Source organism: Leuciscus leuciscus (assembly GCF_965113295.1).
Source record: "Leuciscus leuciscus genome assembly, chromosome: 5".
NCBI lineage: Eukaryota > Metazoa > Chordata > Actinopteri > Cypriniformes > Leuciscidae > Leuciscus > Leuciscus leuciscus.
Genome location: NC_138729.1, coordinates 37548901 through 37576406, shown reverse-complemented (window position 1 = coordinate 37576406; position 27506 = coordinate 37548901). Strand labels below are relative to the sequence as shown.

The following is a 27506-nucleotide window of genomic DNA, read 5'->3' as shown; positions in this document are numbered from 1 at the left end:
GATCAGACTAACGTAGACTTGATAAAAATGATGAATCTCTTTGCCCTTCATCTGAAGCAAGGGCTGATGTATATCCTGAATGCCAAGCATATTTTAAAAGCATAGACTGTAGTAATAAATGTACTACTTAACTCAAGAAAAATGGGGTGAATCCACTAAGCAGTTGTGCTACCGTCCTACTTTTGTCTGTGGTATTATTGCCATATAAACCTGCCTCTGATTTACTAATCACCTGAAATTCGGTTAACTAGCAATATATATACACACACACACACACACACACACACAATAAGACGAAAGACGTTTCTGTTCTTTTTAGTCATGTAATCATTTTGGAGCATTGAGCTGTGGGAGGCATTTCTTTTGTGGAACAGGTGGTGACTGCTATTGGAAAATGTGGACTTATCACCCACAGCTCCCAGGCCAGAGGATATTGATAGAAATGCTGTGTGAGGATCATGATGTGCTTTTATGATATATACAGTTATACAATACTGTAATTGTTGTGCTTTATAAAAGCACATTCTTTGACTTTTAGGTTTTAAAGATTAATGGTTCTGCTCAAAAAGAGATCATGCTAATGTGTCTTACAGAAATGCCATCAGAGAAAGTATTGCAATACTGAAGCAATTAATGATGAGAATCCTTCAGCTTGTGGGGAAGATGAGCTCCGGTTATTCCCTGTGGATCGAGTCAGCACATTTAGTTGCACAGAGAGCTGATTTATCACAAATAAAATAATTGTGAATTTTTGCTGCCAACAGGAAGAGCTTGGAATATGTATGAGGATCTGTTTTCTGTTGATGTAATGGCAAGGGAAGTTTGTTTTTAATTTTAATAGCTGTGCAATCACATCTGAAGTGCAGAAGTGATTTGATTCGCTTTGACTGACGTGGATGTGAATGCTTGGCCACACTATATTTACAATATTTCTTATGATTCACTGTCCATAATTTTCGAATGTGGCAATAACTGCACGGTCCTGTAGTACTTTAATAGAGGGGGTTCACATGACATCACAATAGGCGGGAATCACTGGGGGTGGAAGCGTTGGTGTTCAGCTTGAAAGGTGGGAAAAACACACAAAACACAACTTAAATGGGATAAAGCTTTGTGATTGACAAGAAATCGGAGCTGTCTTTTTATAGACTGCTGAAAGCTACAGAATAAGAGAAGCTAATTGACTTCTGCAATTCGCAGAATTTCATTCAGCCAGTCTGTGTTTTTTGTTTGTGAAACTCAAACCACATTTTTATGCACTGTTGTAAAGTTTAGCCAGTTAATGGAACATAAGCTAATCAGCATTCTAATAATCGAAACAATTTGGATAATAAGGTATCTAGAATTATTCATCGAGCTGATAAAATACCTAAAATAATTTCTGATTTTCCTAACTCATCCTGTATCTTAAAAATGGTTTAAAGGCTGTAATATTAGGTTTATAATTTTATATAACATTTTGGTCAATACTTTATTTGAACATGTACAGTAATACATGTTTGTAAATAACATTATGTTGTAAGTCAAATCTGGCCGTAGTTGCATTTATTTAAGGATTTTAAATGTTGAAATAGGGGTCTCTGGTTGGAAGGTTAGAAACCACTAAGTTAACAGGTGCTTCCAAGCATTTTATGGGATGTTTATGGAGCAACAGCTATCCGCTAATCTGAACAAAAGGAGGAGGAATACTAATAAATAAAATATTGATGAATTAAACATTATATAAGAAGTCTTACATAATTCCATCATTGATCTGTATGGATTGTGCTTTAACACTGAACAACACAAAAATGAGAGGGCTGAAAGGCATAATGCTTAGCTCGGGTGAATCCCATCCTGAACCACCTCATTAACCTCCTCTATTGATGCCAGTTCTGCTCTTCAGATCACAAAAGAACCCACACACAAATGCAGTTTGAATTTGAGTTTGCACTAATGAACTTAAGTACCTGTGCCTCCCATGCTAAAAGCTAAATCTGCTCAGATAAACACGCTCAGGTCTCCAGCAATGGCATTTGGGGTCAATAAATGATTTGGGCTTTATCAATGTCTTTAAATGGTAGGTGATAAAACCAAGGTATTATCAACTACCTCTCTTATTCTCTTCCTTTTCTTTTTCACAGCTGCCTGCCTCCACATGCAGTTAACTTGATAAAGTAACGCTATGTTCTCTCTTGGTGAATGAACCAATGACTACAGAGCTACTGGGTGTTTTTTTACTGCTTAAGACTTGCTATAGAATACTTTCTTTGAAAGTGGAGAGAGTAATTAAAGAAATGTTACTCACAACCTTAAAGTTAATTTAGAGTTATGTTAGCCTTAGAGCTACATTGTGTAAGTTCACACAAGTACCTTGTGAAGCTGATAAACTGAAAGGTAAACAACATGTTTAATTATACAGAGAAGTGTCTTTCGTGTATACCATGTGTTCTTGTTTTGCACTACATGACAATTTAACAAGACTGCTCTTTGAAAGTGTAACATCTTCCCTAGTGGAAAAGGCCACCTCAGACAGGCTGGTAAATAGCTGGTTTTGTCTGGTCTAACTGGTCGACCAGCATCCAAAATACAATATATGCTGGTGATCAGAAATGTTGGTCTTTGCAACAGGGTAATGTGCTGTATTATTGTAAGCTATGTTAAATAATGAGGTGTAAAATAGATGTATATCCCTGCATCAGGAATTTCATTTATCTGTCACCCTGAATTCAGTCCTTTGTGCCAAATACATTGGTGACAACTTAATGGAGTCATCACACCTCTGAAGTGCAAAGACATTAAGTCATTGTTGAGTTGCCAAAATCAATGATCAGCACAAAGGGAGAAGGCACAGGGACAGGTGAACCTGAATTTGCCATGTAATAATAATTAATAATTTATTACATTTATATACCACTTTTCTCTGCACAGTGCGAAAGTAAAAGCTCAAAGTAGTGGCTAATCGATCACCGGCACTGTGTTTGAGTGAGAAAAAGAGAACATGACTGTTGTGAGATGCAGAAAGGCTAGTTTGATATTGATCTTTTAAAATGCGCTTTTTCTTTCAAGCTATGGTCTTTAAAGGTAGTATGTGTCCTTAAATTGTAAAAAAAAAATAACTGTGCTGTGGTCTTATTTAAAAATCTGTGTCCATTTGAATTGGTTTAAAGTTACGTGATAAAGCACTAGGTAGCTTCACCAACCATAAAATCTCATTGTTCCAGAATAAATTTTCCTGAAACTATATTTCAAAGCAAATGTGTTGTGATTGGCTGTTATTTAGAATGTTAAACAGCAATTTCACTTTTGGTGTGGAGAAACTGCTTTTCACTGGACAAATGGACTCCATGTGAGGGCTAGAAGTGTCTTATTGTTCAGCTCACAGAATAAAATATCAGCAAGAAGCAGTGCAATTTTTCTTGGGAAAATGGCTTTCTGGAATTTCCAGGCTGCCAGAATTGGCAAAAGAACTGGTTTGATTTATCAATTTTTTTTTTAAATCCCTTTAACGGGGATTTCTGTTTTTCTTTGTCTTTTGTCTTTTTGAATATTCAGTTAACTGATGGGATTGACAAAGCCAATTAAACGCCCATTATTATGTGCTTAATATTGAAAAAGTGTAGAGTTTAGGGCCGCTTACTCCTGGACACTTCATACGTTTTTTACTGATCATATAGCTATCCATTTTCATTTTGCCACAAAAAAAAATTGTATCCGCAAAACGAATATAAATCCGATCTTCAATACTCGTGCAATACGCAAATTTAACAGAGTTCAGATTTTACATATTTCAACAACCAGATGCATTTACACTTGTCGTCTGGAATGCACCTCAGACCACCTCCTGAAGTCGAAAGGGTTTTGGACAGCATTTACACCTGGTCTTTTCACGATCAGAGAGCTATCAGATCAGAGAAAATGCATGAAGTGACCAAGTGTAAACAGACCCTAAGGAAACTTTTTTTTTTTGTACAATATTTCTAAATTTGGTGAATTTAGTTTAACCTTTTGAAAGTCATCACAATTTAGGCTACCTCAATTCAGCCTGTTATGTAACATTTACATGAAATAAAGTAAATAAATAAATAAATAAATAAAAAAGGTTACCATTACAAAATCTCAAAATATAGCTTGTGCTCAAAATAACATCTTGAATAAGTTGAAGAGTTGTTTAAGTGACTCGCACCATTTGCACAGCATGCCTTTTTATCGCTGCTTACAAACATCATTTGTCAAAAAAAAAAAAGTCTCTAAGTCCTCAAGCATTATTATCTCCACTAGGCATAAAATTGCATTTGAGTGATTGATGAAAGTTGTGTAAAAGGTTTTTTATATCCTTCAGCGTTTTACAAGCAGAAATGGATGCTTTTGCCTATAAAAAGCTGTCAATTTGAATTTGTTGAGTTTAACCCTGTAGCTTTGTTTCAAGGCACATAGTATTTATATTAATTATTTATTTTTTTAAACATCATTTTTTGTAATTATTATATTTTTATTGAACGCAATGATTATAAAGAGATACCTCACTTTACCTGCAGAAGACAGAGACTTTAAACTGTTGGTTTGCTGAGGGTGATCTAGGGCAGGGGTTCCCAAACTTTTCCATGACAAGGCCCCCCAAATACCACTAGGTTCTGGCCAAGGCCCCCCTTTTGCAGGATGTGTTATTGAACCCATCAACAATACTATGGCAAATGTATAAATAAATAAATAAAACATATAGGTGAACATCAGATTATGTGATGGTGTTTGATACCGATTCTGATTTAATTTTTTCTAACCGCTTTACAGCACACACAAATATTTATTTTCTCTATATATATTTTTTATAAAACACCACTTTTTTCCAAACTGATTAATAAAAACAAGTTTAAATGGGTACATTTTCTATAAATATTTTTGAGTCTTCATTTTCTTGAAGCCTACTGAAGTTCTTGTTAAAACACACTATACATGCAAATTCTGTGCATTTTTTGTACTTTTTGTGTGAAATCATATTTATTTTGTCCATCAAAAGTGTGCTTTCACTTTAACTGAGCGTGAGCAGCGCAGCAAAAATAGACTCGGCGCCGAAACCCTCCGCTTCACTACTGCTCACAGCACGCGACGCTCCTGCTTGACGCTCACGCGCTGCTCCTGCACGCGGTGTGAATGCACTCACTGAACATGCACGGCGGAAAAAATTTGCGCTACTCACGCGCCGCTCGCGGTCTGAAACGGCCGTAATTCACAAGGTTTCCTACATGTGCGTTCTGTGTGCACGTGTGATGCTGATGTTGCGCGATGTTAATCATGCGGCGCCCGAGTGCATTTGAATCGGCATTATGTCAGACTGAAAATCACGTGAAAATCGGCCAATTCTGGTCACCAGCCGGACAATCAGTTAATCTCTAAAAGATTAGCATTAAAAGTATAATGTTCAGATAGGCTATGCAACAAATTATTAAAATGTTATTTTATAACAATACTCATATTAACACTTTTTTTCCCCAACTTGCTGCGGCCCCCCTGGCGCCCCTGGGGGGCGCGGCCCCCAGTTTGAAAACCCCTGATCTAGGGTCATCTGATAATTAGAAACTGTCTTTCTGATGTGAAGCAGGAGACATTGATGAGGATCCTAAGGTAACACTGTTAAATTTAATTGTTTAATGAAAGTGAGTGTAAAGACAGTGTTCACTGTGTTGATTTCCAGAGATGTGGTGTAATGAGGGTTTTCAGCCTCAGGTGACAATAACGGTGCGTCTCTATCAGCTCCCTAGCTTCCTAGGTCGTGAATCCATATTTCGTGTACAGGAATTTGGGCACTGGTAAGGACATTAAGGACCTTGGCTCACTACACATTGGGACACTGATTACTCTATTTCCAGCGACGTGACAATGTCCTCACTGTACAACATCACTACTGTATTTATGAACAATAGCAGAAATTATGATTAAAACCTGATAGTTTGCTGCTGATATGTTTATCTCTATATACATTTTGAAAAATGCAAATGTTTGTGAAACTCAGCCTGACTGGTTATGAGGGCAAAATGTAGGTTTGTTTTTGTGTGGGTGAGTGTGTGTGTGTGTGTGTTATTATATATTGATATTTCTTCAACTTCGGGCGCTTTGATGTCCCAGGGTGTTGTTTTCTATTAAATGGTCAACTTTTTTTCATTTTGTTATATAAAGAATACATTGCAAGAAAAATGTGTCAATTTTATTCTACTTTTCTTTAGCTAACAGTAGAACATTGAACCAAGGTCATGGGTTCCAGGGAATACATTACATTTAAAAAAATGTATACTTTTAATGTGATGATTAAAAAAAAATCCTTTTCACCGCACAGTGTTATCAAAAACAATACATAATTTGAGGTGTAGTAAAAATTACACTGTAGTAGAAATTTAAAAGAAGGGGGGAAATAACAGATTGTGGTGCTTGTACAGTGCACTATATAAAGTATATATATGTGTGTGTGTGTATTTGTGATTTATGAGGACAGAAATTTGTATAATGTCCTTGTCCTCACAAGGATAGCAAAACAAAGTGTGTGTGTGTGTGTGTGTGTGTGTGTGTGTGTGTGTGTGTGTGTGTGTGTGTGTGTGTGTGTGTGTGTGTGTGTGTGTGTGTGTGTGTGTGTGTGTGTGTGTGTGTGTGTGTGTGTGTGTGTGTGTGTGTGTGTGTGTGTGTGTGTGTGTGTGTGTGTGTGTGTGTGTGTGTGTGTGTGCGCTATTCCTTTTAAACTTTCTATTCATCAAAGAATCCTGAAAAAAGTATCACAGTTTCCACAAAGATATTAAGCAGCATAACAATAAAATCACTGAAGGCTGTAGTAATGGCTGCTGATATTCAGCTTTGCCATCACAGGAATACATTGCTATTTAAAATATAAATATAAAACAGGTATTTTAAATTCACATTTTCACATTTTGTTTCTTACAATAAAAAAAAGTTAAAATGTAATAATATTTCATATATATTATTTTTACTGTATTTTTAAAAATAAATGCAGCCTTGGAGAGCATAAGAGACTTATTTCAAAAACATTAAAACACTTACCGACCCCAAACTCTTAAACGATGCTGTGCACTGTTGGAAAATTTTAGTGGATAACTTAAATTGTTTAGTGAGAGTGTGAAAAGTGTTTTAAGAGTTTTTTATGAAAGTCCACAGGGCCAAAAGTGCCCATAGTTGAAGAAACACCCATATGCGTGTGTGTGGATGTTAATTGGAGGAAGACGTACTGACAGAACTTTCTGTTTCCATAGCAATTCAAGATTATTGTTTTTACTCAAAAATTGCAGCCCAGTCTCTTCACCTCACATTTGGTTAAAATGTATCGGTATCACTAAGGATACTCACAGTTAAAAATATAAAACCAAATGAGACTCTGTGTTTTCTCAAAACTAACTTTTTGAGCTATTTTTGCAGTTACTTTCAACCGACTGGTCTCTTTTATTTATTTTTGTGGCTGTTCCTTGAGATCACCCCTGTGTCCTAGCAGAGGAACCACAGTATCACATTAGGTTCACCCTACATAATAGTTACACCCAAAATTTTACATTTTGTCATCACTTACTCACCCTTATGTTGTGCCAAACCTGTATGATTTTCTTTCTTCTGTTGAACACAAAAAAATATTGTTTGTAATTCACATTCAATTCGATTTACATCTGATTCACATTCAGTTCACATTCAATTCAATTCACATTCAATTCACATTCGATTTGATTCACATTCAATTCACATTCGTCACATTTGATTCGATTCACATTCAGTTCACATTAGATTCTATTCAATTCACATTAGATTCTATTCAATTCACATTTTATCTACAATTGTTTCGATTAAATTAACTTTTGATTTAATTTGCATTTCAGTCAATTCACATTCGATTAGATTCACATTCAATTCACATTTGATTCAATTCACATTTGATTCAATTCACATTTGATTTAGTTCGCATTCGATTCAATTCACAGATTTATATTCTATTTGATTCACATTCAATTCGATTCACATTTGATTAAATTCAAATTCGATTAATTTGATTCACATTTGATTCAATTCACATTCGATTCGTTTCACATTTCATTCGATTTAAATATTCGATTTAATTCATATTCGATTCAAACCGATTAGTCGATTCTTTTCAAAATTCGATTTACATTTCATTCAATTTGGTCCACATTTGATTCGATTCAATTCACATTAGGTTCACATTCGATTCACATTTAATTTGTTTCACATTCGGTTTGATTTGAATCGATTATTCGATTCTGTTCACATTCGATTAACATTTGAACACATTCAATTTGTTTCACGTTAGATTTATATTCGATTTGATTCAATTAACATTCGATTCAATTTACAATTTGACACAATCACTCGATTCAATTCAGATTCGATTTGATTCACATTTCATTTGATTCACATTTCATTCGATTTGAACCAATTATTCGATTCTGTTCACATTCGATTTACATTTGATTTGATTCACATTTAATTTTTCACATTCGATTCGACTTGAATCGCTTATTCGGTTCTGTTCACATTCGATTAACATTTGATTAAATTCACATTCGATTCAATTAACATTTGATTCACATTATATTCACATTAAATTCTATTCACATTCAATTCACAATAGATTCACATTTGATTGAATTCAATTAGCATTCAATTCTTTTTCGATTCACATTCAATTAAATTCTTTTCACATTAGATTCACATTCAATTCACATTAGATTCACATTCAATTCACATTTGCTTAGAGTCACATTCGATTCACATTCGATTAGATTCACATTCGGTTAAATTCAAATCAATTATTAGATTCGATTAACATTTGATCCGATTCACATTCAGTGTAATTCACATTGGATTCAATTTGCATTCAATTCACATTAGATTCACATTCCCATTCGATTAGATTCACATTCGATTCCATTCACATTTGGTTCACATTCGATTACTTGATTCTGTTCACATTCAGTTCGATTCACATTTGATTCAATTCACATTAGATTGATATTCAATTCTATTCACATTTAATTCACATTTAATTTTGATTTAATTCAATTCACATTTAATTCAATTAATTTACATAAATGTAACATTTGTTTCAGTTCAATTTGATTTACATTCAATTCACATTTAATTTACATTTGATTCACATTTGATTCGATTAAAATTCATTTCACATTTGATTCAATTCAAATTTAATTTACATTAGATTCACATTCGATTCAGATTTTACTCACACTGGATTCACATTTGATTCACATTTGATTTGATTCTCTTTCGATTCAATTCACATTCGATTTGATTCACTTTCGATTCACATTTGATTCACATTCAATTAATTTCACATTCGGTTTGATTTGAATCGATCCTATTCACATTCAATTCGATTTACATTCTAATCACATTCAATTCAATTCACATAATGGAAGTCAATGTATACCGTCAACTGTCTGGTTTACCAACATTCATTAAAATATCTTCTTTCATATTCAACAAAAGAAAGAAACTGATTCAAGGTTTGGAACAACATGAGGGTGAGTAAATGAGGTGAACTATCCCTTTAATCATTCTAACAACCAGACCAAATGTCCAAATGCTTTTTTATTTTTTTATTTTTTTAAATCAATCAATCATTTAATCATTTGAAATGTAATAAGCTTTATATTTTGCTTGAAAAGTCCAAATTCCACTTGGTTTCATTCATACATTAAAGGTGAACTAAGTAACTTTTTTACTGGCCGCCGGCTGCAACGTCAGAAAATATCGCGTGATATCAGGTCTCGCGATGTAACGAATGGCAAAAAAATGCTTTATGGCAAAAAAAAACGGCCAAAATTCTGTCATTATTGCGCTCCCTCACGCTGTTCGAACCCGAATGAAGAAGACGTTTTAAAGAATGTCCCATCTGCTTTGATGTCGTTGATCTACTAGCCTCTGGTATCTGAGAGTCGCCAACGAGTTTTTTGACAGTGTTGTCAAATATCTATTCCGAAGCTGTAGGGGGTGCTCTATAGGGAAACCTGTGAGCAAAAAGCGAGAATACAGCGAAGAAATTCCCGAAACTGCATAGCCCTGCTTTAAGTGTGACATAAGAGTCCACATTTTGAGGCCACTGTACAGTATATAAGCTGATCTGATGTATTCAGCTTGGGTAGTCTGTCTGTCATGTTCTCTGCACTGTCAAGTCTTTCCAGATCAGTGTGGGGAGATGTTTGGAGGAGGACTGCTGCCCTAGAGCTTCTGACTGTGATAATTTCAGCAGAGAGTGTGTGACCAAAGCAAGTCTGAGCTGTGTTTATCCAGACCTCTGTCGCACTGCATTTCAGTCATTACATACATCATCATGAAGAGGCTCTCAGCTGGAAGCATAGGTCTGTCCCAATGTCTCCTGTCTTTATTCTTTCTTTCCCTTGGCAGATGACAGAAGCTGGGTTCAAAGGAAACAGACTGGGCGCAGTGGAGAGCTTGGGCGGCTGGCAACAGTATACTGGGTAGAGGGAGAGGTTTACATAACACAATCCTCTCTCTCTCTCTCTCTCTCTGTGTGCTGAAAGGATGTGCTCTTTGTCAGCCTTACCAACAATTTCCCTCCTAAAACCCTTATGATTACGTTGGTCCGTGTTCCTCTGTGTTATCATAGCCGTAACATGTGGTGTGATGCTTGAAATACACTTGAATGAAAAGGCTGGGGAATAGGTTTTGGCTACGGTGCTGTGACATCTTTGTGAGGGCAGAACAGGAAGCTGGGTGATTTTCAACCCTCAGAATTAGCATTTTCATGGGTCTACAACACTTTCAAAATGGGATGTCCCAGTTTTAACTAGTGATGACGTTTTTTTGTGTTTTTTTGTTTTGTTTACTGTTTTATAGGTTTTTCAGGCAGAATTTTGCATTATGTTCATCAAGTCAAGTCAATTTTATTTGTATAGTGCTTTCCGCAATACTTAGTTTTAAAGGGAAAGATAATTCGGGTCATTGTGTAAACAACACCATTTTATTTTAGGCAAAACAGCATTCGAAGCTTGAGAATTTATTTGAATTCGTATTGGTAGATGTTGGTTTTGCCAATATGCCTGAAGTTAATTGATTATTTGTTTTTGTCACTGACTTTAGAGTCTCTGGCGTTGTGAAAATTCCCTGTGTGGCACATGCACTGCGAGTTATATTAAATTACAGGGTTGAAATCCTAATCACAGCACACTGGTAGGTAGGCTGATTACTGAGATGATGGAAAATAAAAATGCCTATCATTTGAATCCAATATTTGAATTTGTGCATGTCATTTTTAAAGTCTTCTTATTATGATTACAAAGCCAAATACTATTATGCTAATGTCACAACATATGTCTATAAAACGTATTCTTTTCATTTGGAAGTAACGATGTAATGGCAGCTTTTTTAGGATCCCTGTTTTGAGTGGGCTGTATTGTTCTGTTGTTGTACGCTGCACTATTTAGCATTTCGAAAAACTGTTGATTCAGACCCTAAAGGATATTTATAAAAGATTGTAAAGCTTCACCATAAATACATAATACTAAAGTAAAAGGGAGCATGCGCTCTATGAGTGTGTGCGTGTCAGCGCAAGGTTGGGGGAGGAATGGCTTTTTCTCTGCACTAGCAGTTCTGCACACCCTCTATTACAGACCCCAAATTGAAAATGCATTCTCACTTTATCCTCCGAATGTGGCCAGATGAAAAACCGCGGTGCTGCGAATTGAGGGAAACATTTCTGTTGTGTGTGTTGATATTGGGGGTTTTCTGCTTCTGTTTTCCGACTTTCTCGACAGAACAGTTACATTCTGAATGACCTGCTGCAATGTGATAACCTTCAAAAGCATCTCTGTTGACACTGAAAGAATTTACCACTGAAGAACATAGCGGTTCATAACGTTTGAGGGCACAAAACCAGAGTAAGCTATTTTCCACACTGTCCCTCATATTACAGCTGCAGTCCTTTTAATGCAGTGTATTTAATCTCCTTTAACATTGGATTAGTGTTCTCAGGAAACAGCAATAGTAATGAGATTAAGGTTGAAGGAATGAAAGTCACTTATATCAAGGGATGGAATGAGCTATGGGGGGTTGGGACATTTTTTTCCTTTATAATGTGGAAAAGTGAGACCTTTTCCTCTGCCTGAAATCATTGATAGGTGAAGGGCTTCCATTAGGGGTGATATCATTGATGAAAGTATTGTTATAATAATTCAGCATTCGACAAAATGTGGAAAAGAGAGGAAAAGCTCTACAAGGTACTATATGTAATTTCATACTCAGTGTCGTTTAATTGAATGTTTCTCATTGGTTTATAACAGTAGCCAATTAGATGGTTTTCATGGCAGAGTGACTCCTTGATTAATGCTCCTTTCAGAAATGATTCTGCCTTGACCTGCGTTCAAGGTTACAATGGACAGCTATAGATCCAGAAAATGACTGGCAGCGAAGGCAAGGCCAATCACCATCGATGAAATATGTTGATATTTTATTATCTACAGTATCCACCCCTTTCCTGAACACAGAGGTCTCGCCTGATTCATAGCGGAATTATCCTTTACATTTTCGGTCTCCGGTGTATTTAGCTGATAATGTAATGTTAAACCTATGAAAATGGTTTTAAAAAGCGCATGGCTATAGTACCATTACTTTACAGTGACGCAATGATGTCTTCTGTCAGTGCCTCACCCGTCAAAGTTTAATGAGTGCATACCCTTATGGAGAAAATGTATTACCATATATTTATGATAAATATATTAAATGGTTTAAATATATTGATAAAATATATGAAATAATATTTTGTGTCAATATATTGAATAATACATAATGAATTGCCGCTTTTCATATATTGTGTCAATATATTTTTTGCGCACAAAAAGTATTCTCGTCTTTTGATAAACTTCAGGTGGAGCCACTGTAGTCACTTGGATTATTTTAACAATGTCTTTACTAACTTTTCTGGACCGTCAGAATGAAATTGCCTAGAAGCCTATGAAGGAGTGATCCAGCTCTCAGATTTCATCAAAAATATCTTAATTTGTGTTCCGAAGATGAACGAAAGTCTTACGGTGTTGGAACAACATTTTTACAACAAGTAATTACTGACAGAATTTTCATTTTTGGGTGAACTAACACTTTAAGCCTAGTCCCAGACTAAAATGCATGTTTAAGATGTTTTAACTGAAAGCAACTTGCACTGACATGTTTTGTCTCAATTTTTTTCTAAGGCACATTTATAAAAGCTACTTAAATGCCCTATTTGAACTAAGGCCTAATCCTGGCTTAATCTAAGCCCTGTCTGAAACCGGGCCTATGTATTTGTGTTGTGTTAATGAGGAAAGTTGTGTTGGTATTACTTAAGGGTGCATGGTGAAAACATGTAATGTCTAATTGATCAAACATAAATTAGTTGAGTTCAAAATACTCAAAATTCTGATGCAAATAGTTGCCTCAATTATTTTTGAGTTCAACCAAGGTAATATTTTTACAGTTTGTGGAAACTGATTGCCTTAAATATTGCATGTTTTACTCAAAATTGTAAATTGTTAATACAAATACGTTCAAAAGAGTGTTGGGACAACAATAGACCGTTTCTTTAATGTTTGATTTTTTATGTTATTTTTTCTCTGGTGGCTGTAACTGCATGTCTGTAAGGCACATTTGCTATGGCAAAGAAAGCCAAGAAACATTTTTGGGGATGACCTGTTGGTTATTTACTGATGGTGACATCATCATGTAGCCAATCATCATGTAGCCTGATTCACAGATCTCATCCCAAGGTTTATCACTGATCAAAAGTGCGTTAGGTCCTTGAATAATTTGCTGTACCAACCCTGTGATGCTGTGGCAAGAGAGCCAGCAATGTTATTACCGTATGCATATGCATTTAAATTTTTTGTAATTTTCAAAAAGTTTCTGTTTAATTAATTCAGATAATTCGGTTTTCTGCTCGATTATAATCCTTATAATAATTACATAAGACAAGTAAACAGTCAGCAATACAATAAGAACAAAGGAACTAATTAGAAACAAAAGAGACAAATAAATACAACAGAACGAAAATACAAATTAAATAAACTTTTTTTTTAACGTTTTTCAGGAAGTAACTAACAGTGGTATTCAGAAAAGTAATAGCCTTAAACAAAAAGTTGAATAATTTAAATTTAAAATAACATAACATAGTCTTACTGTACACATTAAATCTAGATTAATCCTTATTACCTCTATTATTTTGTTTTCATAATCGTTGGAAACCAAAATCGAAATTGAAAATCAATTACGATTAATTGCACAGCCCTAAATGTAGGTGCTCTTTTTACCCTGTTTTAACAATGGATTCCAATGGAGACCAGAACAGGACAACATCCTAATGGAAGTTAGAATCCATCATGGTGGCGATCATCATTTGCTCAGGAAAAAGGTGCATATCAGAGAGAGGAAATACTCCTTTAAGTGACAGTTCACCAAAAACTGTAAATTCTGGCATAATTTACTCACCCTAATGTCATTCCATACCTGTATTAGTTTAAGATATTGTTTTTGTCTATTTACTGTGAAAATCAGTGGGGGAAAAACAGCTCTGGACCCCTATTATTTTCATCATATGGACAAAAAACATATTTTTCTAAATATCTTCTGTGTTCTGCAAATGAACAAAACTGATACAGGTTTGTTTCTGGTTTGGAACATGAGACTTAAGGGTGCTTTTCACACCTGCCTCATTTAGTTCGGTTGAATCGCACTAGAGTTTGTTGTCCCCCTTGGTGCGGTTCGTTTGGGCAGGTGTGAATGCAGCAATCGCACTTGGGTGCGCACCAAAAGCGGACCAAACAAGCGTATGGATGTCTCGGTACGCTTTCAAACAAACTCTGGAGCGGTTCGTGTGAAGTGAGAACGTGATCCGACCTCGAACAGACCCAACTGCCAAAGAACTGCGCATTTTTGGACTAAACCAGCTGCCGTAGTCAGCTGCGCTGTGCATTCTGGGATGAGGACAAATGTTTGTTGACAGTTTGCACTTTTAGCATGGCAGTTCGCAGACAAACTTGGGAGTTGTGAGGAGGCAGAGCCTCATAAAAATGTTGTCTGCACCTTACCTTTATCAGTTAAGAGCATGCTCTCTCCGCCACAACGGTCTTGCAGCACATATTCGTCTTCGCAAAATCCTAATTACAACATCGTATATATGACATTGTATCATATGATGCTCGTAAGTTTCTTCATATTGCGTTAGTAGCTGATGACACCAAATCAGTAAAAGAATAAAAATTGCACTATAAAGATCTCCATAAATTGCCTGTTTTTGCACTTCCTGCTTTTCCCTGCTTGAGAATTTCTGTCCAAAAATTGATGACCTTAGCACAAGTGTGGTTTTGTTTACAAATTTTGGTTCACTTGCAAAAAGGGCAGTGTGAAAGCGAACCACACCAAACAAAAAAAATCTACATTTTATTTGGTCCGGACCAAAGTAAGTGAACTAGCGGACTTTCCAGGTGTGAATACACCCAAATGATTACAGAATTTTACATTTTGTGTGAGCTATTTCTATTCCTTTCTAAAGCCATTAATAAGAAACATGTCTTATTTTGATCTGATATGAAAAGCGACTGATAGGGTGGCCATTTGGTCAATTCGACCTCACATGCCGCTAAGTCTATCTTCTGTAGTCCTCCAGTATTCCATATTTAATAATGCTGCTGGGTGAGAACACATCCATTCACAGAACAGAGGGTGAGAAGAGGGGAGAGGAGAGGAGTGGCTCATTATTATAGAGGAAACCGAGGGTGACTTTGGCAGGGAGAAAGGTAATTTCACACCTTTCACTTCTTGACATGAAAATACAGACCAATACTCACTCAATTAAAAGAAGCGGGAGCGGGCAGAATGGAAACAACCAAAAAAAAAAAAACAGTCATCCTGGATGGTCAAGCTGGTCAAAATAACACTCAAAAGGAGTATTAAGCTCTTAAGTCAACTGTTGCAACATTTAATTGACAAGAAATTATGACAATAATCTGTCTATAGCAGGCTATATAATTTCTTGTGTTTGTAGGAGAATATCAGCACCATAAGGTGAACAATAAGAACAATAATCTATTGTTAGGAGATTTACAGGACCCAAGGACCAGATATGATTAATTAAGACCCGGAGTCATAAGTGCAGTCAATTTAATTATGCAGCTGACACTGAGACCCTGAATTTAGACACGACGTGAACGTCCAGTTTGCAGATCTGGGTTGCTGGGCGCCGGCCTGTCCAGAACAACAAGTCAGTCAATCTCCGATAATGCAGTTGCTCCTTAAAGGCCCCCTGAAATCAAAATGTACGTTTTCTGGCTTTTAGTATGAATATGTTAGCCTTAAGGTTATGAATAAGCTGGTGTGTTCCAAAACAATGACAAAATACACATTTAGGAGATAAGCATTCAAAATTACTGTCCCTCACTTCCGTTAAAATGGATCACAGATTTTTATGACGTCACAGCGGACTTCATCTTCTCATCACATATTCTGTCCAATGAAATGCTCTCTAGAATGTAAAGTGTCCCGACCCCATGCTATAAAAACCACCTGGTCAAAGTGGCCATCGCTGACACGTCGCGGAGAAATATGGGTTTTTGCCAGGGTCGATATTGTCCCCACCACTTTTTGAAACAACTTGCAGCACAGATGTACTTAATACAAATAAATAAAACATCTCCAGTTAACTAGCAGGGCACTCATTTCGTTCGTTTGTCAAATAAGAGGCGTTCTAACGCTAAAATGTGTTTTTTTTTTAAAAATCAAGCTGCTGAGCTCATTGCTGCTGCTATCAGTGGTGCGGATACAGTGTTCTCTTGTGGCTCGCACATAGTCTTCACTCGGATGTGCGCTTCAATCTATCGCCGTTGCGGAGACTCTATTCGTTACGGTGAAATCACAAAACAAAATGCACACAAACGTGTCCCTGCTTGATATACAACCACTGATAAACATCTTCGGTTTTAATGAGAAAAAAAAAAAACTATACAAGTGCAGATTAGAACCCAGAACCTCTGACACGATTGGCAAAAGTTCTACCACTAAACCATGAAAGTACACAAGTTACATATGCCGATCTATGGATTTCTGGACATCGTAATGTTATTTTTTACAAAAATTGTTATTGTACACATATATTGTACTTATATTTTAGCATTGTATAGCAACCTCCTCCCCCCAACACACCTGTCCCACCCACTTTTTAAAACAAAATGACGCCACTGGTTGGAGATGTGTGTTTGGTTGCTCGAGTTTTATTCCGTTTTCCAACTGTTGTTTAGGAATGAAATGGCTAGAATTTATTTACACCTCTACTATTGAATCCAACTTATCATCAGTGCTCGGATTCGCTTCCATGGTGCTGTCAAGTACGACATGCAGTCTCTGAGGTAAACTAAATGTTATTGGCTATTTGGAAAGGGGGAGGAGCCATTCAATATGTCCCGCCTTAGCTTCCTGTTTCAGTGGAAATTACGTCTATGCATCATACAAAGCTGCACATGCCAAGGCACTTCAGTGGGCCTTTAACCTGTAACCAAGAAGACTATAACACACTCACCGACACACAGCTTCTTCAAGGTTGAATTTGGCCAGGCTCTAACTATAAACAGGAAAGTAAAGTAAAGTCTTTAACTACGAAATGGTCACTCAAACTATTGGTTCCAATGACCCATGTAACTTATAGTCGTCAGGGTACCCTAGAAAAACAGATGTATGTGTTGACACATGTTGAAGACATTTCTCAAACACAAAACGAGTTCATATTTCATTTCTGGAAGCCGGTTACATGTGTGTACAGGCGTGTGGGTGTATGGTAGAATATCACTTATGGCTTTGTGTATGTGAGATAGGGTGGCTGGGTCACACCATTAGGCACACTGTATAGCATTTACTGCATGTTGCATTTTAAGCTTTATAAACAAAATATATGTCAACTCATACACATAAATACTGGAATGCATAACCCTGCAGGTGGAGTAAGATACAGCCCAAACCCTGTAATTTAAAGAGAGCTTGTTTCTGACAAACATTCTTATAAACCAACCATAAACGTAACCCTATAGCCCTCCGTTGTACTACAGTGTTTCTAAATGACAGGGCCTGACAGTCATGTACAGTATGTCACTTTTTCAATAATTGGCTGTCCAATTTTAAATCTATCTATCTATCTATTGTTCGTTCGATCTATCTTTCGATCATTCTGAAGTTCTATCATTTAAAGGCACAATATGTATTTTTTTTTATTTAAAAATATAAAAAATCACTATATCTATGTTATATATTTTTTAAAGTTGTGTATTTACATTATCCCGACAGTTCCAATTAACTTCTAAATCCAGAGAAATTAATATTTTAATTCGAAGACACGGACCGTGTCTTTATTTCCGTTTTGTCGCCGTCAATGGCGTCATATCCGTGTTGTCTCTGGTTTCCGCTCGTGCTGCCATGGCAATCAGAGCTATGAACCAGAGCCCTCTGATAGTAACCAAACTGACGCGGACAACTGTGTAGTTCGCAATGTCTATTTACACGCTGTTGTTGTTTCGTTCAAACATTATGGACCATGGCAAGCAGACTTTGGATAAAAAAGGAGAACTAAACCGAGAATAAATATCAGCGCGGTGTTTTCGAGATGTCGAGAGCTCCCATGGACACTATATAAACGAGAGCTCCACGTCCGAGACTTCGACAACTCCTACATGTACTTTATTAAACAGGTGAGCACATTTACATAAAACTAATCAAGGTTATATAGTTCAACAATGATAAAATGTTAGAATATGATCTGTATGTTATTCTAATGTTGATCTAGCTAGCTTACTGCTAGTCTCATACAGACAAACTAACGTTAAAGGTATAGCGGAGGATCTTTCCAAATTTTAGATAAGACCCGCCCTCTCCACTTTTTGAAAAGTTTGATTGATTCACCAGAATGATTGACAATTAGGAGGACCAATAGTTTAGACTACCCACCAGGAAGTAAAACATCCTCCGCTATACCTTTAACACATACATTTCAACACATTCAAATGCAGTTTAGAGTGATAGTGTAATGTAAGACCAAGTGAAACAGCGCTGCGTTACCTCTCAAGTTTAATTTGTCTAATAAACTGACCTGTGAGTAGTAATTCTGCGTGTAGTTCGGTAGAATGAAATGTCCATATTCTTTTTATATCCGCGGGACTCGCGTCGCGTTTGGAGCTGATAGCTGTCTCTTAGCAATCCCGAACTGCTTCATATCACAGTCATGATAAAAGCATCGATGTATTCAGTAATCCATATACATTATTAGATCGGTCGGCTTGACGTTGACGACAAAATCCATAATTCATAGCAAATGTTGCGTCATCAATCTACGCCTTTGTTATTGTAAATAGGTTAGCGACCCCTAGTGGAGAAAAAATCCCATATTGTGCCTTTAAACACTGTTTTTCTAGTCACAAAGTATAAGTATATAAGTTTCTTTGACTTCATTACATTCAAATTTGGATTGGACTTACTCACAGAATCCTGCTCAGATTCATGTAAGTGGATCACAAACAACACAGTAGTGCTGTTGTGATACCATATACACTTTTATTCAAGTGACCTGTAATATATATAGATTATTTATACATAGATGAGTGACATGATATTTACCTTTTTTTTTAAAATAAAATTATAGGGGTGTCAGGCTTCCAATGCAGTCGTAAAGCACTTGCAAACCGCTGTGTAGAGTGGAGCAACATACATTATAATAATCCATTTGAATACTACAGTATGACATTCCAAAAAAGTGTTATATAATATAGCAAGAACTCAGTATGTGTGTATGTTCAGTGCGTAAATATAGGTCTACTTTACTCCAGGCTGTATTCATAAGCAGGTACCAAACAACACCATATGCTGTAATCATCAATCATCTTTTCCTGCCAGGCTAAACAATGTTCTACATTTTGGTCGACTTAGATCCCGTCACAAGGCTTTGCCAATCTGTCCGCTGCTGAAAGATTAATATTTCATCTTTCTGCCAAGAAGAGAGAGCGTTCCTGACAACCTTCATCTACTGTAACACTTATCATTTTGTAGCAATGCTGTGATAATGGCAGCACTGAAGTGTAGCTGTTCTCACTCTCTGTCTCTTTCTCGGATAGGCAGGGAGAATTAGGTCCTCATGTAGTCATTGCAGAAAGGCAGAATGGTCATGCCACAAGTGATTAAGAGCTGGTTGAGGGGGCGCATTCTGGGACCGGGGAGGCCTATGGGAAAGGGAGCCTGTGCTTATTTTGCAGGTCTACAGATGGATTGTCCCCGACGTGGATAAAACAAGCTGTGCCGCCCTGCCTTAGTCACTTAATTACTGCTTATGTGTGCCTATCGCTTTCCCTAAACAACACACACACACACACTTACTAGCTTATTTGCATTCACACAAACTTCGCTCATAGTCTGTAACTTATTTTTCTTTATCTACCTCTCCTTTCACATCGTGTGACATTCGTCCATTATTTCAAGAAGATACTCTGCCAAGTTATGGTCATTATTTTATACACGCTAATCCTATTCTGCCTACAGGGATTTGCATTTCTCAGGAACTGGCAGGATTTTTTACCAGCTTATGTTTGTTAGCCTTTGTTTGATAGAGGTTGCTCAGGTTTCTCAAGTAATACAGCACTTCATTGTGAGCCAGGAGAGCCTGTACGTTTGAAATCGAAAGCTGATTGAATTGGCTTCAGAACACTGCTGTTATTGTGTAACACGAGCGCATCCGTAAATAAATGTGTAGAGCTTCCTAGTGCTTTAAAATTAAACACTTTATATACTTGGGTGTTATGGCAAAGCATTAGAAAATAATCACAGATTTCCTTTTTTAAAGGCCTCTGCTAAATGAAATGAATTGATTGACACCGGTCTACTACATGTAGCTAAATCTAAGACATGCATTTTCGATGATCTGATCACATTTGACCACATTCAAAATCAGATGTACTGTATATGGGAGTGATGGCCTTGTTGGCAGCACTATGACAGGTAGTGCTGTTGCGCTTCAAGCGACCTGAGTTCGAATCCCAGCTTGTGGTCTTTTCCCAATTCCACCTCCCACTTTGCTTTGTGTCCTCTTTCCAATTTGATTTAAAAAGGCAAAAATAAATCTTTCAAAAAGTCAGATGTAAATTCACCAAAAACACATTGGGCCCTATTTTAACGATCTGAAACTCAAGTATCAAACGCAAAACGCAAGTAACTTTGTGGGTGGATCTCGGAAATCTAGAATGGGTTGGTCTTAAAGGGATAGTTCACTTTGAAATTAAATTTTGGTATGTTTTAGCTTACCTCAAGGGCATCCAAGATGTAGGTGTCTTTTTTTCCGCAGTAGATTCAATTTTGATATTTTTAGGTCAAACCGTTCTTGTCTGTCAGTCATATAATGCAGGTCTATGGTCACTGTCTCAAAGAGCATGCACAGAGTCCAAATTAAAACAATTCCCCATCGTCCAAATTAAACAATTCCCCATCGTAAGTACACATTGATGGCCCAAGACACGAAACGAGCGGTTTGTGTGAGAAAACGAACAGTATTTATATCGTTTCTTTTTACCTCTTGAACACAGCTGCGTCCAAATGATCTGAGAGCGCGGGCGGGTATAGATATATACTCTAGATGTCGCATTGGCTACTGCGAAACCGAAATCGTGGGAGAATTGTGATCTCTATTTGAATCATGATCTCATTGTATCCAGAATCGTGCAGCTCTAATAGAGACACATTTGAATCAAGTTATATATGCAATCCCACTATCAAATATCCAGATATTAACTGGATACAAAATTCATGTTAATGCTATGGGTGTAAGGGGAACCTATGATTGCCTTTATGTGTTGATTACTGGCACAACTTTTTTAAAGAATATTGGGAAATACATTGCCTCATTACAGTATGCTTTACTATTTCTGCATCATTTCAAGAGGATTTGTTCTGAAACCCATCAGCTTTGGACATTTTGTAAATTATCTTTGGTAAATGAGGTAACTCTGAGCAATGCTCTTTGCAATGTTTTGAAATGTCCAGTTAACCACAGAACGAACCGTTTAGGCTGTTACTAAAGCTGGGTGTATTACATACACAAAGCACACAGACACACACATGTACACGCATATCTCTCATGGATAGCCTGATCCCTTGCATGTTTTCATGCCAAAGTAAGCAGCTGCTGCAGGATACTGAAAAGAAAGAGAGCATGAGAGGGCCTGTCAAAATGAACAGGGGTGGGTAGCCCTGTGATTGTATATTCAGATATTGAATGTATATGTGAAAGGGAGAATGTGTGTCTGTTTATGTGGCCATTTGTGCCTGTAAAGTCATGTTAGTGTTGTATTTAAGTTGTGCAAAGGAACTAGGACTCTTCCACACTACTGGTTTAAATACGGATCGGAGTCTGTTTGATCACTGTTAAAAAGACCATCCGTAATAATCAGTTTGAATTTGCAGATTAATGGTGGTTCGATGCTAGTCTAGTGGACCATTATAGCCGTGTTGTTCACCATCAAAACGTAAAGGTTTGTTTGGTTGTTGTAAAAGCGTTTTTTTCTGTTCTCAAGTGAAGTATCAATAGTCTCTACCTTTACACATGATTTCCACGCTTTCCAATATTCAACCGTTTGTATAGGGTGTTTGTGAATCTGCTAACAGTAATCATGCAATCAGCTTTCTATGCAAATTTCAGCAATGAACCTTCAGAGTAAATTCATGTTACCTCTTTGTGACCTTGCAGTTGCTAAAAGCTTTCAGCTAATTCCAGACCTAATGGAACTTAAAAGCCTCTTCTTGTGCCTTCTCTTTTTTTCCTGTGAAAACATCTTGATCTGTCCTCTGCGGAGGCTTCAAAATCCATTTACAGGTATTTCAGTGCCTGAAGAAGATTGTCATGATCACATCTATCCTAAACTCAGGCTTATGGTCATAGCAAATGGTTTAGATGTTTATGTTGTTTAGGATCATATGGTTTAACAGCACAGCTATTTTTTTTACATTGATAATAATAAGATTTTTTTTTTTTTATCAACTCAGCATATCATAGGATCATTTACCATATTAGTTCATCTGCATTATGTAGCTTGCCAGTGAGGCATTTCTTTTTGCAAAGGAGCTTTAAGGAGCACAGCTACCCAAGATCACTAGCAAAGTGTACATTTCTTAGAAATATAGCAAAGCAATGTTTCTCTTGTGCTCAGATGGGGAACGCTGATGCCAATAATCCTCAAATTAAATTATTAATCTTTCACTGCTTAACCTGAGTAGCACTCTCTATTCCCTGTACAAAAGTGCTGCTCTCTTCTGTTATGTTATAAATGTTGCCATACTCGATCCTGCAATGCCCCTGTATCTTTAACTAATCTCCAGAGGCTTTAATTAGGCTAAACAGGTTGGAAATTAAACTCTAATCTACATTAAATGAACTCTCAGCAGAGTGCCTTTATTGAGATCCCAACACCTCAGTAGGGGCCAGGGCAGGGGCAGGAGCAGGGGGATACTGGAGGCAGGAGTTACCACTAACAGTTTTCAGCTGTTTCAAAAATAGAGGAGCAAGATATTTATTTAATATTTTATTTATTTTATATTATATATTATTATTTAGTTCTAATATATAGATCATATTTATTATACTTATGTACTTTTTAAATTATTTTATTCTATTTGTATTATTCTTTATTCTTCCTATTTTGTCAAAATGCTTTTGCTCATCTTCACAGTAGTAATTTCTTTTTTTAAATGTTTAAAAAGAGCTATACAAATAAATTGTATTAATATACAAATGAAATGTTTTGTTCAGTAAATGTATTCAGCCCATAAATTGACATGGTAAAATGAAAGTGACACAATTTCAGATTTGAACTGCAATATTTGCAACATGCAATTAATAGCAAGTTGAGTTGATGTAATAAATATATTTTACTTTTACTTTACACCTCTTGTCAATTATATCCATCCCCTCTAAAGTACAAATGTAAAATTAGAATATTATATATGTGCTATGCTAAAAATTTGATCACACACACACACACACATATATATATATATATACACAGGTTTCTTTCCCATCAGTCTTTGAGCTGCTCAACCGGGAGGAGAAGCATGATGGACAGCTTAGAGGATTCCATCTGTTTCAGACTGCTTTATTTTAATAAATACGTTAAGGGGGTTATGTAAGTTCAGCAGGGCTGATATAATTACCATATGTCACAAAAAAAAAGGTGATGGCCATTGTTAATCGCCGCTCAACCAAGCGATACTTTGATCCTCCCCCATATAATTAGTTGTTGGTGTTGTGTGCGGTGATTGTAAAGGATTTTGCTGATGCACAGAAGTGTGAGATGATTCTGACAGGCCCTCTGGTGAAGGGACAGACACTGACCACAACTGCCATTTAAGTCAGAATAATCATGCTAAGATTTTCTAGACAACCAATGCAAAGAAAAAGTGTGTTTAAATGTGTCACAAATGTGTGCATGATTGAGAGAGAGGGAAACATGGATGTTCCCATCTGGATGCCGCTGTTGGGAGTTTGTTATTGTAGGGGTGTCAAATTGGGTTAGCGGAACAGGATTTGAGGGGGGCGTCCTGACTTTTTTTTTTTTTTTTTTTTTTTTTGTCTGTGAGACTTTCAGAAGGGATTAATCCTGAAGTCCCAACACATTTGAGTTCAGCTAACAAGGCCACAAGCATGTGTGTTTGGCCTCTAAAGTCCCCGGCCTTTCAACAGAGCAGAAGCTGCAGCTGTGAATATCTGGATTGCAAAATGATGATGGGTTTCTTACTTCTGGATTTATTTATGAAGATGACGATAAGAGCAGGTAATTTCTAATGATTTAATATTATATCATAATAATTAAAATTATTATAAGAAATTAAATTATTATACATTTGATGATATACATTTTTAAAAAGTAAAAAGTTCGTTTTTAATATAAGAATTTGGCTGCAAAAGTAAGTTATTAAGTCATTAATAAAGTGCTAATTTTAAAGTTATTAATGAGTGCTAACTTTGATAGACTATTCAACTTCTGACAGTATGAATTTGCTGTTAAATTTCATTACATTGATACATGCATTACATACCAATACCTATTTCCAAAATATACAAATTTTCTTCTTTTTTTCTTTTTTTGCACTTACTTGATAATATTTTGGTGCATATTATATTGCATAATATATTATATATTCATATATATTCATAATATATAGATTTTTTGGGGGGGGGGCTTTCGTTGTCTACATGCCCAAATGCTCCACCTTCCATAACATTACCTGTTGGCACATATCCCCTATAGATTTTGAGATATATCCAACAAGGAGCAAAGCTGTTCTTTGCTTCTCAGGGCGCCAATCCTGAGGACAAATCATAATTACACCACAAGCTTTTGACAGCTCTCCGCTGTGACTGGAGATCCCTACGAATCATGTCAACACTCACAAACAAGATAAGAGCAAAAGAAAATAAGTATATTAGAAGTTTATGAGGTCTTTTCAACTAATAATTGTTTCCAATGTGTGCTGCATTTTCTGACATCACCTGCAGACAGTAGCTTACCTGGTGCGTTATCGCATTAAAAACACACACAGGAATACACTGGAGACTAAACTGATTATGTTCATCACACTTGAGCAGAATTACAGAGATATCACGCCTAGGGATCCCAGTTGCGTTTAATATAATTCAGCTGTTACTTCCGGAACTATTTTACTTCTCTTTTGCTTGACTGTTAATATCAGCACATTTGGAAGCTGTTTTTTGTTAACCCTTTTGATTGTCTTTTTTTAATATTGAGATTCGAGAGACACAATGCTGTAAGTATGATAATAATAATACACTTTAACTTTAATTCAGCTTGTTGCCAAGGCAACATTTCTTATTTTCATTTAGGTTAACCTGATGTACTAAAATAACAAAAAACTGAAATAAAAATTAAACTATATGAGCCAGCTATTTTTAGATTTAGATTACATCTGCCATCATCTAACACTCACATAGTCTTTAAGATCTTTCAGATGTATCTCAATTTCAATTTCAAAATTAAAATTTTATTTGTAAAATTTTTTGTATGTTTTATGCTTTCATTTTTAATTTTGTGATGCCTACGTTGTAAAAAAAGAAAAAAGTGTACCATTTAAAACAATTGATTTTATTTTTAAGTGTTTTATATATATAACATTAGTTGATGTTTTATAATTGGGTTCTCTGGAACAATAAATAATGTATCATTCCAAATATGAAACTTTATTGTTTATAATTAGTTCTCATAAGATGAGTAAAGGTTGTGAAGTGACAATCCCATTCTTAAATGTTAATGATGTTTTTTAAACAGTTAAAATAGCCTTGGGGTCTCTCAGACCTCAAAAAAGAAATGTTAATGCATTGTTTTTGACCAACAGCAGAGCAGTGAGCTGCTCTCACAGCAGCTCTGTCAGAAAGCATTGAGTTCAGTCTGATCTACATTATCCATGTTCATGTTGGCGTAACAATGTGTGAATGTGGGTTGTCAGTGATGCGCCCTGGATTCACTGAGTCATCACATGGGGGTTTTCCTGTAAAAGCTAAACCCCAGTACCACCTCCCTCTCTACCTCAGGCTAGCTTTTTATAAGAGTAATGGTGTACCATGGGAAGTCTAGTTGTGGGGTAAGTGCCTGTGTAACCACTTGCTGTTTTTGAGGTGCGTTCACAGACGGTGCTGCTGTTATGTTGAATTAGAGCAAGCCACTCATGCAAACAGACAGTGTGTTCATTTGTAAATGCGGGGCCTGTAATACCTTTGAATAAAAGCATTAAAAGTTCAATTTACATGTTCTTTGTTGGTATGATTGTTATACTCACAATATTGCCAAAGCATCAATGCACATGACAAAAGCACTGACAGGAATAAAAAAAGAAAACAATAGTGTCTATGATTAAAAAATAAGATGGCAATAATTAAAATACTTCAAAAAGTAAAACATAAACCAAGAGACCAGTTCATAATCATAAAAACCATGTACTATTTTTATATGTACCATAGAAATTATAACTCTGAATGAACAACAATTGGCGAATAGGTTATCATGATCAAATAGGCCTAAAGTACAATAAAGCACCACTTCCCTCTGCTGCAATGTAAAGAGGCTGGTGAAATGTGTACATTGTATTTATTTATTTTTTGCTTGGGATTTACTGGTCTCTTTAGTGGATGCGGGAAGCTGGCATTTCTCCCTCTAGTGATTTCTGTAACTTATACATATTGTGTTTCTCCCCAGGCACAGAAATCATGGATAGAAAGAGCTTTCAGCAAGAGAGAATGTGTGCACATTATTGTAAGCACCAAAGACCCCCATAGGTGAGTACCGCCACCACTGTTGTAGTCTCTGCACAACAAGGTGAATTTTTAACAAACAAATAGCAGATTTAAGCTGCTCTTAGATACTATTAATGAAAGAGAAATCATTCTTCATTAGTGTGGCCTCGTTCGAAACTGTTAGAGCATCTAAAGGTAC

General features: G+C 36.3%; 1 protein-coding gene across 13 annotated transcripts in view; it reads left to right on the top strand.

Moving 5' to 3' along the window:
* Positions 1-27506, top strand: part of trpm3 (transient receptor potential cation channel, subfamily M, member 3) — a 140522-nt gene that overhangs the window by 39464 nt on the left and 73552 nt on the right. For all 13 annotated transcript variants that reach the window (XM_082170785.1, XM_082170776.1, XM_082170779.1 and 10 more), the window contains exon 2: positions 27270-27349. In XM_082170785.1, coding sequence (XP_082026911.1) covers positions 27270-27349 — 80 coding nt within the window. The remainder of the gene's footprint in view (positions 1-27269; positions 27350-27506) is intronic.